The sequence below is a fragment of the Garra rufa genome, chromosome 23, assembly GCF_049309525.1.
Source record: "Garra rufa chromosome 23, GarRuf1.0, whole genome shotgun sequence".
Taxonomy (NCBI): Eukaryota; Metazoa; Chordata; class Actinopteri; order Cypriniformes; family Cyprinidae; genus Garra; species Garra rufa.
This window is the reverse complement of record NC_133383.1, coordinates 11,971,966-11,989,410: the sequence shown is the minus strand read 5'-3', so window position 1 is coordinate 11,989,410 and position 17,445 is coordinate 11,971,966. Positions and strand designations below refer to the sequence as shown.

Here is a 17,445-nt window from a genome sequence, read left to right as displayed (position 1 = left end):
AAAAAAAAAAAAACTCAATACAATATCACAGACACAGAGGAAACTACATTGAATATGTATAAACAGCTTTTATTGGTCTAAAGTGATTAAGGGTGTGGCCTGTTGGTAAGCGGTCTCTCCCGCTCAAACTGATTGGCGGAAACGGAGTCGCGGCTGCATTATTAAAAACCAGGAAAAACTTTTATATTTTTGAGTTAAAATAGCATTTTAATAACATATGTGACCCTTGACCACAAAACCAGTTTTAAGTAGAACGAGTATATTTGTAGCAATAGCCAAAAATATACCAAAAATCATTAGGATATTAAGTAAAGATCATGTTCTATGAAGATATTTTCTTACCGTAAATATATTAAAACATAAATTTTGATTAGTAATATGCATTGCTAATAACTTTATTTGGACAACTTTAAAGGCGATTCTCCATATTTAGATTTTTTTTTGCACCCTCAGTTTCCACGTTTTTCAAATAGTTGTATCTTGGCCAAATATTGTCCTATCTTAACAAACCATACATCAATGGAAAGCTTACTTATTTAGTTATTCATGATGTATGTGAAAAATTGACCCTTATTCAGTCACAAAGAAATTAATTTTTTTGAGGAAAACATTCCAGAATTTTTCTCCATAGAGTGGACTTCAATGGTGTCCAGCGGGTTGAAGGTCCAAATTGCAGTCTCAATGCAGCTTCAAAGGGCTCTTCACAATCCCAGACGAGGAAAAAGCGTTTCATCTAGCGAAACGTTCGTTCATTTTCTTGAAAAAACAAAAATGTATATACTTTATAACCACAAATGCTCGTCTGACACTAGCTCTGTGATGCACATGGGCATCTTCACGCATTGTTTAATCATGTTGGAAAAGTAACGCATGGTTAGTTCTTTGCCTCCTCTTTTCTCCTTCAACCTCAAAATTGTCCGACATCGTTGTTTTATCTTTTTTTTCCTCCTTAATTTCTTTTCGACTGAAGAAAGAAAGACATGGACATCTTGGACAGAAATGGACTTTATTAGTGTTACATCTGTAAATATGAAATCAGATGATAACAATAAAGTATTATAAAGAGGGTCCAGAGGACACAAAGATTTGGATCTTCAGTGCAACCCTCAATATGCCCTCCATGTTAATTGACATAATGCAGTGAACATGATTGATTGACAATAATTCATATTTAATGTTGTACATATTCAGTAATTAACTGCTTTACAAAAAGCAAAATAATACAATGTCATAGTCACTTGTATTTACAGTGTAGTAAATATACTTTTCTATTTTTACACAAAAATATTTACAGAGGTGAAGCTCTCAGCATAAAAAAAGAAACAAAAGAGAACAATTATGTAAAAGTTTGCATAACCTCAAGTGCCGAAAGAGAAGAAAACTTCACTCTAGTGTTTGAAACATCCAACAATCTCTGCCATTACTAAACCCATGTTCAACCCTTGACCTTTCTCACATTAAGACGTACCAATATGAAAGCAACAATTAGAGAACAACAAAAACAAATTAATCCCCCATACACAGATTTCAACAAGTCTAAGAGTCAAAATGGCACCACTGTATATGGGGCAACGCTAAAAGATTTTAAGGATTTATTTTGAGAAAAAAAATAAAAAATAAAGATACAAACATCAGCACACAGGGCATAACATTTACTGTACATGACCAGTAAAGAAACCCCATTGTAGTCCAACAAACTCAAAACTGGATGGTGCCATCTCATGGAACCCAGAATGTTACATTTCAAAACAAACTGAGAAATAAGGCTCAAGTAAACTTTGAAAAAAAGCATGAGTTGTCCCTATAAACCAAGTTTATTGTTTTTTGTTCAAGAGGCCATATCAGTGTAGCCCAATTAGATCTTGGCTGTCTCCCTCAGTTATGCTTTTTTAGCTGACAGATAATTGTTATTTTTTCCTTTTATTCACTAAATGACATTCAGTCTTAAAAGCTTCCCCTCTAATCCAAAACTGACAGATCATAACCACTACAAAAGCTGTAACAGATTGAGAAATAACAGCAAATACATTTCCGATACAGTTGAAGTCAAAAGTTTACATACACCTTGCAGAATCTGCAAAATAGGAGGTATCATACAAAATTCATGTTTGTTTGTTTTTTTATAGTACTGACCTGAATAAGATATTTCACATAAAAGATGTTTACATATTGCCCACAAGAGAAAATAATTGAATTTATAAAATTGACAGTTCAAAAGTTTACATACTTAACATTCTTAATACTGTGTTGTTACCTGAATGATCCACAGGTGTGCTTTTACTTTGTTTAGTGATAGTTGTTCATGAGTCCCTTGTTTGTCCTGAACAGTTAAACTGCCCGCTGCTCACTGATGCTTCAGATGGAAAAACGATGCATAAAGAGCCAGGGGTGTAAACTTTTGAATGGAATGAGGATGTGTCCATCTTGTTTTTGTTTTTTTTTTCGTTTGTTTTTTAGTACTGCCCTTAAGACACTACAGAAGATACTTACATGTTCCCCACAAGACAAAATAAGTTAAATTTGCCCTTATCTTCAGGGTAAATGAAGAGCCCCCCAGCTTTTAATGCATAGTTTTTACTTCTGGAGCATCAGTGAGTATTTGAACCTTCTGTAATAGTTGCATATGAGTCCCTCAGTTGTCCTCAGTGTGAAAAGATCTCAAAATCATAGTGTCATTGTTGGAAAGGGTTCAAATACACAAAAATGCTGAAAAACTAAAGAATCTGTGGGACCTGAAGGACTTTTCTGAAGAACAGGAGACTTATGAACAACTATCACTTAAAAAAAAAAAGCTGTGAATAATTCAGGAAACAACACAGTATTAATAATCAAGTGTATGTAAACTTTTGAACAGGGTCATTTTTATAAATTCAACAATTATTTTCTCTTGTGGACTATATATAAACGTCTTTTATGTGAAATATCTTATTCAGGTCAGTACTAAATAACAAAACAACATGCATTTTGTATGATCCCTCTTATTTTGGTCAAATTATTAACATTTTACAGATTCGAGAAGGTGTATGTAAACTTTTGAACTCAAGTGTAGATCAGGCCAGTCAGAATTCAGAAATTCACACAAAGTAATTTGGTAAAGTAAGTGGGGTTTTGAACAGGGATCGTAGTCTAGATGGACCAGCAACATAGCGTTTCTCCTATAAATATTTTCTGCTTGTAAATATAAAACGGAAGGCTATTAAAGATTAATTCTAGCAGTACTGCATGAACGATTGTACATTTTTGTTTTAGGGTACAACTTAGCATTGACACTCCAAGAAACAAAATCATTCATTCCATAAAAAGAAACGACCACAAAAGATGCAAATAAAAACTAAACGTAAACATAAAAGTAAGTAAAATCAAACACAACTGAACAAAAGAATGGCACTTGGTTAATACTCTCATCTATAAATTTAAGAAATTAGTGCTTTTAAACAATATACTCAGGACACCACCTTCAGGCAATGTCTGTGATTCAAAAGTAAAAAAAAAAAAGAAAAGAAACCAAGTTAAAATTCTGTTACGCACAAACAAAACCAAAAACATTAGACTTCCTCCCATCCTGTGTTAAACAGTGACTGGTTTCAAAAGAGGCGTTCAGTTTATTTTGATCCTGACAAACACGGCTGAACAGTTTCAAGAGAACCTATAGATAACCGTAAACGGCAGGTTTAACAGGAGTGAAGAGAAACCGCATAAATGCAGCGCAATGTATGTCAGAGGTCCAGCAGGGGCTAAACCCTGCTGTGCTGTAGGTCTCATACAATCTTTTTGATACTAGGTCTTTTAAAGCTGCCGGTGCTGCGTTGTTTCTGGACCTGGCTGGCTGAACCGTGGCGCGTACGTCCGCTTGCTGCCAGACCCGTGGTGGGGGACAGATCCACCTTCTCTTTATCGATTCCTGCTCAAAGCAAAAAACATACATGCAGAATTATACAAAGCTATAAAAAAACATTTTCAAAAGCCTCAAGATATATAGCCTATATTTTAAAGCTTCTGTTCCTGAATTTATATTACGTGTAAAAGTTACATTGAAAAGAGTGGATGACCTTTCAGTCATACAGACCACCAAAATACTGCTGTTCCACAACCAAAAAACATATTTAGAAAGCATTTAGGAATTCAAATCTTAGATGTTTACTAAGATCTTCTATTATCTACTGAAACCCACAATAATATTAAAATATCAGTTAGCTTATTATATATAAAATTACCATTTATTGGGTACTTTCAATTGGGAGGTGGCTGTCCCAAACCCTAACCCCTAAATTTCAACTTATGAAATTATATTTAAGACATCTTATATTTTATTCCATTGTTGTTTTTAAAAATATATTTGAGATTTTTTTAAAAGTGAAGTTCAAAAAAATATTTTATTTAAAAAAAATTGTAAATTATAAAAAATAATTTACGGAATGATTATTGCTAAGAGTATCATTCTAAGGCTGTGGAAAACGGAAACTGTTCCTCAGTTTAAGACCTGGTTGACCTATCTTACTGGAATATTGCACATGGAAAGAGTCCGGTATGGAGTTATGGGTAATCTAGATAAATGGCAACCATTTTTAGATCATTTGGACCAATATAATGTTGACTTCGACCAGTAATGTAATGCTTAGTATGCTGTCTGCCCCCTTTTGAGTGCTTTTGCTTTCACCTGAAACTGCCAATATGCCCTGATTGCTCATAAAATGCTCATATTTTTTTTTCTTTTATTCCTATTACTCTATTTATTTTATTTTATTTTTATGTATTTTATTCTTTTATTGTTGTTGTTTGGTTTGGTGTTTATTATGCAAATGTAAAACTAATAAAAATATTATAAAAAAAGAAAAAAAAGAGAAAAGAAAACAAACTTATTGTAACTTATGATAAATAAATGAGATTCACAATTCAAACTTTTTGCTAGTCAAGGGACAAACATTGACCAAATGCATACAAATGCACAATGGCAAATTAACCAGATTGTCATGTAAACTAAAAACAATCAAACACTTTACAAGCAGGCAAAATGGCAAATAATTCATTTAAAAAAAATCACACTGTTTCTGCAAAGGCATTTGCAATCTGTAGAAATCTCTTAAGTTTATTCATGGTGTCACAGACAAAGTAACTGTGTCATAAGCAGGTGTGATGTGAAGTCACTTCACATCTAAAACAACAACTTGCACTGGATAGACCGGCCCACATTAAAATCCCACTGGTCCACATATTCTGACTGATGATTTTGTCATTATGTCTTTGACATAAACCATGTTTTGAAACTTGTTGCATTCCACTTAGTAATGACACTGTGTAAGGGTTCATCTGCTCCAAAGTAAGAGTTTAAATATAAACTGCAGCACACTAAGCAGAGTGCAGACAGATTGAAAATGGAGGCTAAAATGAAGCAGGAAGTGTCAGGCAGAGAACTTCACACTACTTGATCAACTTTTTTTTCTCAAGACAGTATGTAAGAAGTGACATAATCTGTGATCTGTGATAAACAGTTGCTGACAGAGATAGTAAGGTGAAAGGCACCTTAAAATAAACTGTCTTATATACTGACCTGGTGCATGCTGAGAGGTGGCCAGTGAGGTCATTGAATTGGAGAGGTTGAGGTTGGCAGTGATGCTGAGCTGGCTCTGGGCAGGTGGAGGGTATGGTGAGGTGGGTGTCCGCAAACCCTCCTCGCTCGTTTCCTCATCGATGCCGGGCAGATAAGTGTCAATCAGAGCATCCAGAAACTTAACGATCAGCTCCGCGTAGTCTGGGAACTGAGTTTGCTGTGGATCAGAGAGCAGCTCATGTTTCTCCAGGTATTATATAATCATTGCCTCTTTATCCTCTTATTAAATGTTCTAATTCTGAAACTGCAGTAAAGTCACTGATTATGTTTTTCTCTGTTACATTTTGAACAAATTCAGCGTCACATACCTTAGAGAAAGGGCCGGCAAACCTCCAGAGTCCATTAAACCCAAAAGCTGTAGAGGAAAGTAAAAATGTTATCCTTCAGTCACACACACTGACCACTCTTTCAGCCACATTCACATCCTCTTATTGAACTGTCATCAGACTCTGACATTCACTGATCAGACTCTCACATCCACTGATCCAATATAATTTTGACTTTGACAGCAGTTCCACAGAAGTGTGTGCATGTGTGTGTAGTTGAAATGTGTGCTGCTTTACTTTGCAGGTAGGACGTTTGGTACTGAGGTGGCGACTCTTCATGATAAACTACGCTTTGCACAATTCCATGGACTGGGTTCAAAAGATTTGGGTCCTGACACAGCGACAACAAAGTATTAATCTTTGAGTCCAGGAGGTTGTGACTGAAAGAAAAGACAAGATACAACAATGAGAGCCTTTTAACATCATTCTGTATCAAATATATTGAAAAGCAGGTGGACTTACACAACAGGAAAGACCTTTGGGAAGACAACACTGGCCTCAGCTAGAAACTCATACAGGATCCTCTGCTCAAATTCATCCGATGTGTTTTTCACCTGAGTGGCCTGAAAAATAAGTCAAAATTCTGAGAATAGAGGTTTGGACGGGTGTTTAATTACAGGAAATGGCAGATGGGGGGCAGGAAGCAAGACGTAAAACTTCAGAGGAACAGAAAATGATTAAAAAAAAAAAAAAGTAACATATTTATATACTATATGCAAACTCGCATGTGAATGAGGAAGTGAAAAAAATGTTCCTTATTCATTCTGAGAAAGAAAGACGTTACCAGCACAGTAAGAAGCAGCGCCTGTATTTTGGGATCTGTGAGAACTTCCTCATTAAGCAGGACATTGGATTCAGACACCGACACCTTCCGCAGGTGGTGATGCGTGATCCTTGGGGTTTCTGTAAACAGGAAACAAGCAGTTATAAATGGTTGCAAACATCGAGAATCATTTCACTTCTTTGTGACTCTCACCAATTTCATATTCGTTTTCAGCCACTCTTCTCATCTTGGGCGGCGTTGTGATACCCGATTCCATTTCAGGCCTCTTCGGTGCTTTGCTGTCTGATATCAAATGGTCAAAGCTTTTTCTGGTGCCTAAGAAAAAAAATTCAGGATTTGAATTTCCAAAAATTCTAGATTATTGAAACCACCATTATTTACACAAAGCCTATCCACTTTTTTTCTGAACGCGGAAGTCTTACCTGACTGAAACAGTGCTTTACATTTCTGGTGTTTCTAATCAAATTAACATATTTTCAGAGCCGATAATATAACATTTAACCTGTGCACATGTTTATATTTAGTTCTGTCATGACAGCTCTCTAAAGATTTTAGCATGGTAATAAATATGTCAATATTAATGTATTTGGTCTTGGTGGAATAGATCTGCTACATTGCTGCTGCTGCTGCTGGTTATTGCTGTAGTTGTAGATTATTGCCGCTGCTGCTGCAAGCAAGCAACAGGAACTTGCTACTGCCAAAGCATATGGCAATACGGTGCTGTGAGTATTTAAGACATACTACTGCTGCTGCATAAATAGCATATAAAACAACCCGCAACAGATCTATACAAGTGGAGCTCGGGAAGGTGGAGGGTTTCAGAGGAACTCTGACAGCGTGCTGCAAAGTGAATGCCGACCAGCCATTTAAAGGTTAAGGTGCAAACCAATCAGCTTGTGCCAAGTCGTATAAGGCTGTGAACACCATCAGTTACGTTAACAACCCGTCAGCCTGCGCCATCTAGAGTTTCATGAAAGAACTTGCCATTTATATTGAAAAGGTTTAAATTCAGTCAATCTTTTTTTTTCCATGGACCAGAACACGAAAGTACCCTAATGGAAGTTAGAATCCATCGTGGCACCGCTCATCGGTTACTCACGAAAAAGGTGGATATCTAGGACATTGTTTTCATGACACAACATGGAGTTACCTAAAAGCTTCTTGGTGTTGACCTGGGAAGGTTGCCCCATGTCCAGGCTCATGGATTTGCGTGTTCGTGGGCTGATCTGCCCCACTATGGGGTACTGGGCCACCAAGTACCGCTCAGAGACCTTTGGGGATGCCCACAGCTGGTTTTCCCGCAGTGTTCTGGATGACAAAGATCATACTTTATTAAAGGGTTTGTTCACCCAAAAATGAGAATTCTGTTATTAATTATCACCCTCATGTTGTTCTAAACCCACAAGACCTTTGTTCATCTTTAGAACACAAATCAAGATATTTTTTAATAAAATCCAAGAGCTTTCTGACTCTGCAGAGACAGCAATGTCATTACCACGTTCAAGGGCCAGATAGTGTGACATCAGTGGTTCAACCATACCACATAAATAGCTACTAAAATACTTTTTGCAGAGACTGATACGGAAGTGAAGAAACTGTTGAAAAAAAGTTATTTTTGTTTTCTCTTTGAGACAAAAAGTATTCTAGTAGCTTTTTAAAATTAAGGTTGAACCACTGATGTGGATGATGGACGATTTTATCGATGTCCTTACTACCTTTCTGGGCCTTGAACGTGGTAGTTGCAGTGCTGTCTATGCAGGGTAAAAAAGCTCTTGGATTTTATCAAAAATATCTTAATTTGTGTTCCGAAGATGAACAAAGGTCTTACGGGTTTGGAATGACATTTTCATTTTTGGGTAAACTATCCCTTTAAGTACAGTTTGTGTAGAATAAATACCTGCAGCTGGTATCCTCATGATGTACAGAGTATGCATCCATTGAAACATTTTCTATGGTAACATCAGAGAAGAGCAACAACTTCCTGTGTTTCAGGCTGCAGCGGCTGCGCACTTCTTCTGACACTGGGAGGAGAGCTACACAAATACACAAACATTACTCACTCTCCCAGCGTAAAGACATTAACCAGAAAAGACAGAGAAAGAAAGGGTAGAAGGCAGTGGTTTCCTTACCTGCCAAATATGCAACGCTCTGTGTGTTCACCTCAAACTTATCACAGTTCAGGTGTTTCCCTACCAAGGCCAACAGCATGTGCAGGATCCGGATGGTGCGTGCCACTGTGGTGGGAGATGGGTGTCGGAACCCTGCCAAAACCAAACAGAAATGTGATAGTTTTCTAACAAACAAACAAAATGTTTAAATAACTTTGCATAAAACCCTCTCATTACCTTTCAACAGGTGCCCGACCAAAGCAAAATTAAAGTTGGAGTTGAAGTTGAGACCAACAAAATGGTCCATCTGTTTACAGTGCCATTCCAATGGCTGACGAATCTCCATAAACACCTCCTCAGGACTCTGAGGAACAGACAAGACAAATCCTTTTTCCTTCACTAGTTCACTTTAAAATTTCAAGTTCAAACAGTCAGTGTAATTGTGTCATTAATGTGAGAATAGCATGCTACAATGTAAACCACAAAATGCTAACTTCACTGATGTTTCTAGTTCAGTGTTTTTCAACCACTGTGCCGCGGTACACTAGTGTGCCGGGGTAAATTATTCAATTTCACCTAAAACAGGCCCAGGTTTCACACTGAGTAGGTAGAAATATGAAAGATCAAAAAAGACTGTTTTCATTGTGTTTGTTTGATTCCTATTCAAGACACTTTGATAAGAATGACTATATATTGTTAATTGCACTTTTTATTTGACAGAAGAAGGAATATCAGGGCTCGAAATTGCGACCATTTTGGTCGCATATGCTCCCAAAATTTAATCTGCGCGACCTCTAAATATATTTGGGAGCATTTGTGCGAGTGCGAGACATTGTTGTGGTGCGACTTGTTTTCATTTCTTTACAAAACTTTCGCTAGCCTAACTATTGCACAGACTGCTGTGAGCTGATGCAGTGACAGCCTCGCCGTTCTCTCTCCAATATTACATAACCAATTAAACGTAATCTTTAAATTCTTATCTTAAATTCATATTTGAGAATATTAGCCGTAAATCACTCCGTCACTGACACTGCGCTCCGCTCCGCTGAAACCGAACGTTTTTTTTGCTCCAAATGTTTTTTTTCTCTCTCTCTCTCTCTCTCTCTCTCTCTCTCTCAACCTCCGTTTCGGATTTGCACAAACTGCATTGCAATTAAGGGTGTGTGATGTGACTTGATTGTGATTTTTGATTGTGGACCATTAAAATCTATTCACAATATGCTTATGAAGAAATATAGTATCGTGCACATTCTGTCAGATGCAATTCTGGCACCTCCGCCTCAGTATATAATGTACAAGGCATACATTCACATCAGACTTTTCGAAATCCCGTTTGTGGTCCCCCACTTTCAAATACTTTTGTTAAATTAATGCGTTAATGCATGCTCAGCACCGCCGAGAGTTTCGTGCGATCGTCAAAACGAAACCGAAAGCAAAACACGCACGCGCATTCAAAGGCAATTTTGATACATCGGGTTTGGAGAGCAACTCCCCAATGTACGCAAATTAGGCTACATAACATATCTAGGCTGTTATTAGTATATGTGGGTTATAATAGGTTCATAGGTTGTGTATTTGTCAATAGCTCTGTATCATGCTTGAAAAATTTGGTCTCTATTTGCACTTTGAAATTGAGAGAGTAGCCTACTTTGATTATGGCTGCATTTATTGTTTGCACTTAATAGGATTAAGAAAGAATAAGCCTTTTTCACAAAAATCGGAAATTACGTCAGCGCAGGGTAAAGTCAGTTCCGCTACAGGTCTGTGCCTATTATATTAATATGCTCTTGTCTCAAATAATGCCTTTAACCTTTTCTGTTTTGTCTGTTTTCCAAGTTGTTGTTATATAATCAACAAAGAAACAACATTTTTACTTGTTTGTGATTTATATGGGCACTCGGACCGCTGACTCATCAATATAATATGCGCAACATAGCGCCAGCTATAGTTTCAGTTCTCAATCTCTGGTATATTTAAGCTATTTTCTCAATTTACTCAGTCATTTCCCTCAAATCACTACATCATGGTAAATTATGACAGCATTTGACAGCCTTTATATCCAAATGCACATTTTCCCAAGATTAAATTAAACGATTCTGTGTCTGGATGATGCCTAAACTCAATACAGCAACGTAATTCAGATCCAAGTGGAATAAAGCCATTAATCGGAGTATTGTCTTGTTTAGTATTATATTATTATATTATGTATATCCCTGGGCACATTATGCAACGTACATTTACACCGTAAAATGAATAATGCAAAGGAGAGCAAGTAGAAAATACAATATTATTTTAATAATAATAACAACATTAATAATCGCGAAAAAAACTGACGTGAAGAGTCATAATGCACAGCCAGCACCAAATAGACAGAACGGCAAAACTCAAAACTGTACTGTATCATAAGTGCTATCATTCATAATTAAATAAACATAGTCTTTGTGATGACCAGAAGCTGACACAAAGTTTTTGAAAAAATGTTTGCTATTTTTAGAGTAAAACCTCGGTATATATCATAGTATCTATTTTTTAAAAATAGACTTAGATTCCCGAATTTACGCATGTTAAGTACGGCCGCTGCTGTCACCGGAAAAACTTTTACCCTGCGAGCGCCAATCCGGAAGCCAGAAACACGGAAGTGTGAAAAAGGCTAATTGTGTAGTTTATTTTTTGTTATTTCTACCATAGATTGTTTAAAAATGCAGTGGTTGGCTTTAATTTAAATGGCTCTACCTATAATAGAGAAAATAAACATCTTGTTCATGTACTCATATTTTAATATATTCTTGTCCCTTAAAATAAATATTTTTAAAAAAGCCTTTTAGAATCTAGAGTCAGCCCATTTGCTTGTAAAGCATCAGCAATCAGAATCAGCCATGAAGAATTAAGTTTATTGCATTACTAAAAAGAAATGCCAGGATGAGTGCTGTCTGATCTGCTCACTTGGCAGTTGTGGTGCTCCTTAATATTCAGTGGGTGCTCCTAAATTTTTTTTGGTGCTCCTTACTTTTTGAGTGCTACCAAGTAAAAAAGTTCATTTCGAGCCCTGAATATGAAAGATCATAAAATACTTTTTTCTTTGTGTTTATTTGATTCCTGTTCAAGACACTTCGATAAGAATGGCTGTATATTGTTAATATAGGCTACAGAGTTACATTTTTTTTACAGTTTCGATTGTTGGTGTGCCTTGTGATTTTCTTCAATTAAAAATGTACCTTGGCTCAAAAAAGGTTGAAAAACACTGTTCTAGTTCACCCAAAAATATTTTAATTCTGTCATTAATTATTCACCCTTATGTTGTTCCAAACTCGTAAGACCTTTGTTTGTCTTCTGAACGCGGTAGTTCCATTGCTCTCTATGCAGGGACAGAATTCATCAAAAATACCTTAATTTGTGTTTCGAAGATGAACATCGGTTGTACAGGTTCGGAACGAATGAGGATGAGTCATTAATGACAGAATTGTCATTTTTGGGTGAACTATCCCTTTAACAACTGGTTATCAAAGCCACTGTAGAATGACCTTATCTGGAAGCCTATTTGTCACTCATGATTCATTTATTTTGTAACCGAATGTGCGTAGGAATACATGTTTGTGTATGTGCTGCAATTTGACATTTGAGAGTGTTATTTTAGAACCTTGTCGTTGAAGACTCGCAGACTATCGAGTGTGTGTAGGTTCTGTTCCAGCAGAGCAGTTCCGGCAGAGTACAGATTCACCTCATCTAACTGCAGCACGGCCACAGCGACCCAGAACAGAGCTTTGTGCATCGGTGAGTCCTGAGCGATACCACACAGTTAAACAAGTCACACATTTTCACACCCACCCACACAGAGTCATATCTAGATGAACACCGTAATTTGATACCTTGTTGAGCAGAGGCTGTAGTTTAGTGAGGGCAATGACGGTAGCTTCGATCAGCACCTGGCTGTTACAGTTATCAGGACCCTTCAGGCAGCTCTCCAAACCCTGAGAGGAAAAAAGAAACAGTTCTTCTTAAATGACAGAAAGCATTACTGCAAAGCTAGATGTCAACATTATCACCTAAGACGATCAGAGCACAGCATAGCACATCAAAATGTACTACTTTCCAGAGCAGAGCAATAACAGTTCACAGCTTTATGAATTGTTGACAGTGTTCTGACCCGGTCGATGCTGAGGAGAGGGCTGGCCTTGCTCAGGATCCGTATGATTTGTTTCATTTGAGTATGTGTGACCCGTTTACTGATGCAACCAAACACCACGAGAGCCCGCGGCTGCAGGGACGGATTGTATTGAAATGCAAACCTGTGCAGTAAATACGCACATCATGAATCTGATTTGAACAAATATTAGTAAACTTAACATTTATTTCATTTATACAGAGCGGAGTTTACATACTTCTGTGCCAGATCGGTCCACTGGTCAAGCCATTTACAGCCTGGAATGTCCCTCATACATGCCTGAAACACAATGGGGAAACCCAGACAAACACTTTAACCCACTTTAAACTACTACGTAATTCAGCAAGCACAGGAATATATAGAGAAATGAAACAAACAGATGCATAACATTTGATCTTTATTTCAAGGTCTGAGTATTTTAAAAAAAACAACCATTTCTTGTGAACATACAGCAATTACTTGTGGAAGTTACTAACAGAAATGCTAACAATTTCTTGAAAGAACACTGCAAAACCAACTCAACAAGGCAACATGTGTCCAAACTAAATATAAAATGCTGTCCAACGCAACAAAAATTTTATATTAATTAGCTATACAGATTGAGGAACGACATTCTTATGAAATGACATTCTATAAAATCTATTTTATTTTTTCCCAAATTCTGTTTTATTTTTTTCCAAATTCTATTTTTTCTGTTTTAATTTTTCTAGACTGTTTTAATGGTTAAATAAAAAAATATCAACCAAAAAGCATTTTTAATTAATTAAAAACTAACACAACTTAACAGCATTTTTAAGGCCTAAGTGTTCTTATATACACACACACATATACATACATACATACATACACACATACACACATACATACATACATACACACACACATACAGTCAAGCCTGAAATTATTCATACCCCTTGCAAATTCTGACTCAAAGTTACTTTTATTCAACCAGCAAGATTTCGTCTCCCAGAAGATAAGACGAAGTACATCATTGTGGAAAAAAATATTACTCATCTTTTATTTACATTTAAACAAAAAGTGGCATGTCCAAAATTATTCATACCCTTTGCAAACTGTCACAGTCTATGGGAAAATCCAAAGTCTATACCATTCCAAATATATATATATAATATATTTTTTTAACATTCATTTTATTTATGTATTTATTTTCAGACAGTATTGTGTGTATATGTTTTTCTGGTAATTTATTTATTTTTGGGTTTTCTGGTAAATATTCCTTAAAAAAATTATATTTTAATAATAATTTTATTATAGTGGTAGTACTATCATCACATTAAACAATATATTTCTGTCACAGTTTCTTCAAGTTAAACCAAACTTTTATTTTGGTTGCTGTGAAGACCTTTAAGTTTCTGTTTGTATATGATATCATGTTGTTCTAGTGATTATGTTTATGTGCTCAGGTACTCATATATTGAGGCGGCAGAGGATAAAAACACCGCAAGCATCACATGCGCTTCAGAATGCATGTATTAACAGTAATTAAATAGTATTTTTGCGACTTAATATTCAGAGACATGAGTCCATATCTTGTTTTAATTTAAGTATACTGACCTACTTTTGATTTGTTCATCCAAAATTTAGCAAATTCCGCGAGATTCTGCGTTATACAGTAAATTCAATTTTTCTGACTGGATTCCATGTTTCCGTCTGCGTTTTCCACTTAGAAGAAATTATAGGGCCCTACATTCTTTTCAGGTAAGGCTATCCACCACAGAGGAAACAGAAGTCCCCAAAGTCTTTCCCTCATCACTAGTCTACTAGGATTACTTACTTACTTTATTTCCAAAATAAAAATTTCCTGATAATTTACCCCTATGTCATCCAAGATATCCATGTCTTTCCTTCTTCAGTCGCAAGGAAATTAAGTATTTTGAGAAAAACATTCCAGGATTTTTCTCCATATAGTGGACTTCAATGGTGCTCAATGGATTGAAGGTTAAAATGCACTCCGGACTCCCAGCCGAGAAATAAGGGTCTTATCTGGCGAAACAATCTTTAATTTTAATTTTCTGAAAAAAATAAAAATGTATATACTTTTTAACCCCATATGCTCGTCTTGTCTAGCTCTGCGACGCACATGCGTATTCTGTGCACTCCGGTTCAAGTTAGAGTATGTCGAAAAACTGCCATCTCATTTTCTCCTCCAACTTCAAAATCACCCTACATCGCTGCAGAAGAACCGACCCAGTGTTTTACAAAGAACCGAGCCACCATTTACAAAAAAAAAAAAGGCAATGTCGGAAGATTTTCTTTTTTTTTGGAAAATTGTTTCGCTGGATAAGACCCTTATTCCTCGGCTGGGATCTATAGAGCCCTTTGAAGCTGCATTGAAACTGCATTTCTAACCTTCAATCTATTGAGCACAATTGAAGTCCACTATATGGAGAAAAATTCTGGAATGTTTTACTCAAACTTAATTTCTTCACGAAGAAAGAAAGACATGAATATCTTCGATGACATGGGGGTTAGTAAATTATCAGGAATTTGTATTCTAGAAGTAGAGTAATGCTTTAAAATGGAAGAAATGTGATTATTCACTTGCTGCCCTACCGCACTGCGCCTGCTTACAAAGTACAACATACCTCCATGATCTCCAGCAATGCCTCAGTAACCGTCTCCAGGGATGACAGAGCAAAAGTCTCTCTCTCATAGGAGCCCGGAGAGAACGAACGATCCCTGTAGCTGGAACGAAAGGCGATGACTGCAGCTGATTTGACCTTGCTGATGCCGAAAAGCAGGTAGAACTTTGGCAGGGAGAACTCTGTCAGACTTAGACGCAACACCTGCTTGGTCTCCTCTGCACAGCAGAAGAATAAGACACTTCAGTTATCAATAAGTCACTGATCCATGAAAACATCTATCTGGGGCAAAAATGTCATCTTACCGCTGAAACTCAGCTGGGAGCATGTGCAGAGGGAGTGGATGATGTTGATAACCAGGCCATGCGTGGAGGCCCGCAGCGAAAGAGGCCCTGTGGCTACCAGCAGGGTCACAACATGGAAGAGGTAGGGCAGGTGGGCAGCTACATCCAGAGAATTGTTAAAGGACAGCATGAGCATGTACCTGGCCAGGATAGCGATGTCATCCCACATCAGGTGTTGCTCCAGCGTTGGTGTGGGTGACAGACACGTCTTATCGATGATTTTACACATCCGAATGATTACCTGTGAATCAGCGCAAAGACAAAATTCAGTTTTCAATAAAACCCATGTTAAAGAGATAGTTCCCACAAAAATGTTTACCTTAATGTCGTTCCAAACCCTTAAGTTCTTCGTTCATCTTTGGAACACAAATAAGGATATTTTTGATGAAATCCAAGAGCTTTCTGACCCTACATGGACAGCAACACAACTGACAAGTTCAAGGCCCAGAAAGGTAGTAAGGACATTGTTCAAATAGTCCATGTGACATCAGTGGTTCAAACCGTAATGTTATGAAGCTACGAGAATACTTTTTGTGTGCAAAGAAAGCAAAAATATCAACTATAGCTTTATAAAATTAAGGTTAAATAATTGATGTCACAGACTATTTTAACAATTTCCTTACTACCTTTCTGGGCCTTCAACGTGGTAGTTGCGTTGCCGTCTATGCATCAAAAATATCTTCATTTGTGTTCAGAAAATGAACAAAGGTCTTAGGGGTTTGGAACCACATGAGGGTGAGTAATTAATGACAGAATTTTAATTTTTGCATGAACTATCCCTTTAAATTTCAATGAGCGAATTCCAGTGTTGTTATGGTACAAAATGTAAAATAATAAAACTACTAAATATCTGTTTCAATAAATTAAATAAAGATTAAATAATCCTAAATATATAACATATTCAACATTATATTAATATTAAATATAAGTTGAGAAACTTAAACAGAAATGAGTTAAAGTACTAAAATTACTAATAAGAGTACATACAGGGGTTGGACAAAAAAACTGAAACACCTGGTTTTAGACCACAGTTAGTATGGTGTTGGGCCTCCTTTTTTTGGCCAATAGAGCATTTCGTCTTTGGAATTGTCATATACAAGTCCTGCACAGTTGCCAAAGGCATTTTGAGCCATTCTCCTCTTGCAGATCAGGGGTCAGGTCACTACATGATACTGGTGTAGGAAAATGTTATCTGACTCGCTCCTCCAAAACACCCCAAAGTGGCACAATAATATTCAGATCTGGTGACTATGCATGCCATGGGAGATGTCCAACTTCACTTTTCTTGTTCATCAGACCACTCTGTCACCTGTCTTGCTGTGTGTACTGGTGCATTATCATCCTGATACATGGTACCACCTTCAGAGTACAATGTCTGAACCATTGGGTGCACATAGTCAACGTTCACACCTGTTCTTACTGGTGGAATGTGCAGTCAGTGAAGATTGGCCACCAGGCTGCAAAAATATAGCCATGAAACCTCCAACATTATATTGGCCAGTGTTTCAGT

At 36.8% G+C, this 17,445-nt stretch overlaps 1 protein-coding gene across 1 annotated transcript; it reads right to left on the bottom strand.

Annotated features, from left to right (window-relative positions):
- Nucleotides 1-989: 989 nt before the first annotated feature.
- On the bottom strand, nucleotides 990-16,165 carry LOC141298792 (neurofibromin-like). The gene is made up of 17 exons (XM_073829104.1): nucleotides 15,897-16,165; nucleotides 15,595-15,809; nucleotides 13,206-13,267; nucleotides 12,971-13,112; nucleotides 12,693-12,794; nucleotides 12,464-12,604; nucleotides 9,064-9,190; nucleotides 8,848-8,979; nucleotides 8,616-8,751; nucleotides 7,869-8,026; nucleotides 6,911-7,033; nucleotides 6,719-6,837; nucleotides 6,397-6,497; nucleotides 6,172-6,314; nucleotides 5,917-5,963; nucleotides 5,549-5,765; nucleotides 990-3,901 (listed from the first exon to the last, which is right to left on the bottom strand). Exons 1-17 carry the CDS (start codon nucleotides 16,162-16,164, stop codon nucleotides 3,759-3,761), a joined length of 2,376 nt encoding a protein of 791 aa, XP_073685205.1. The 5' UTR covers nucleotide 16,165; the 3' UTR covers nucleotides 990-3,758.
- Nucleotides 16,166-17,445: the final 1,280 nt, after the last annotated feature.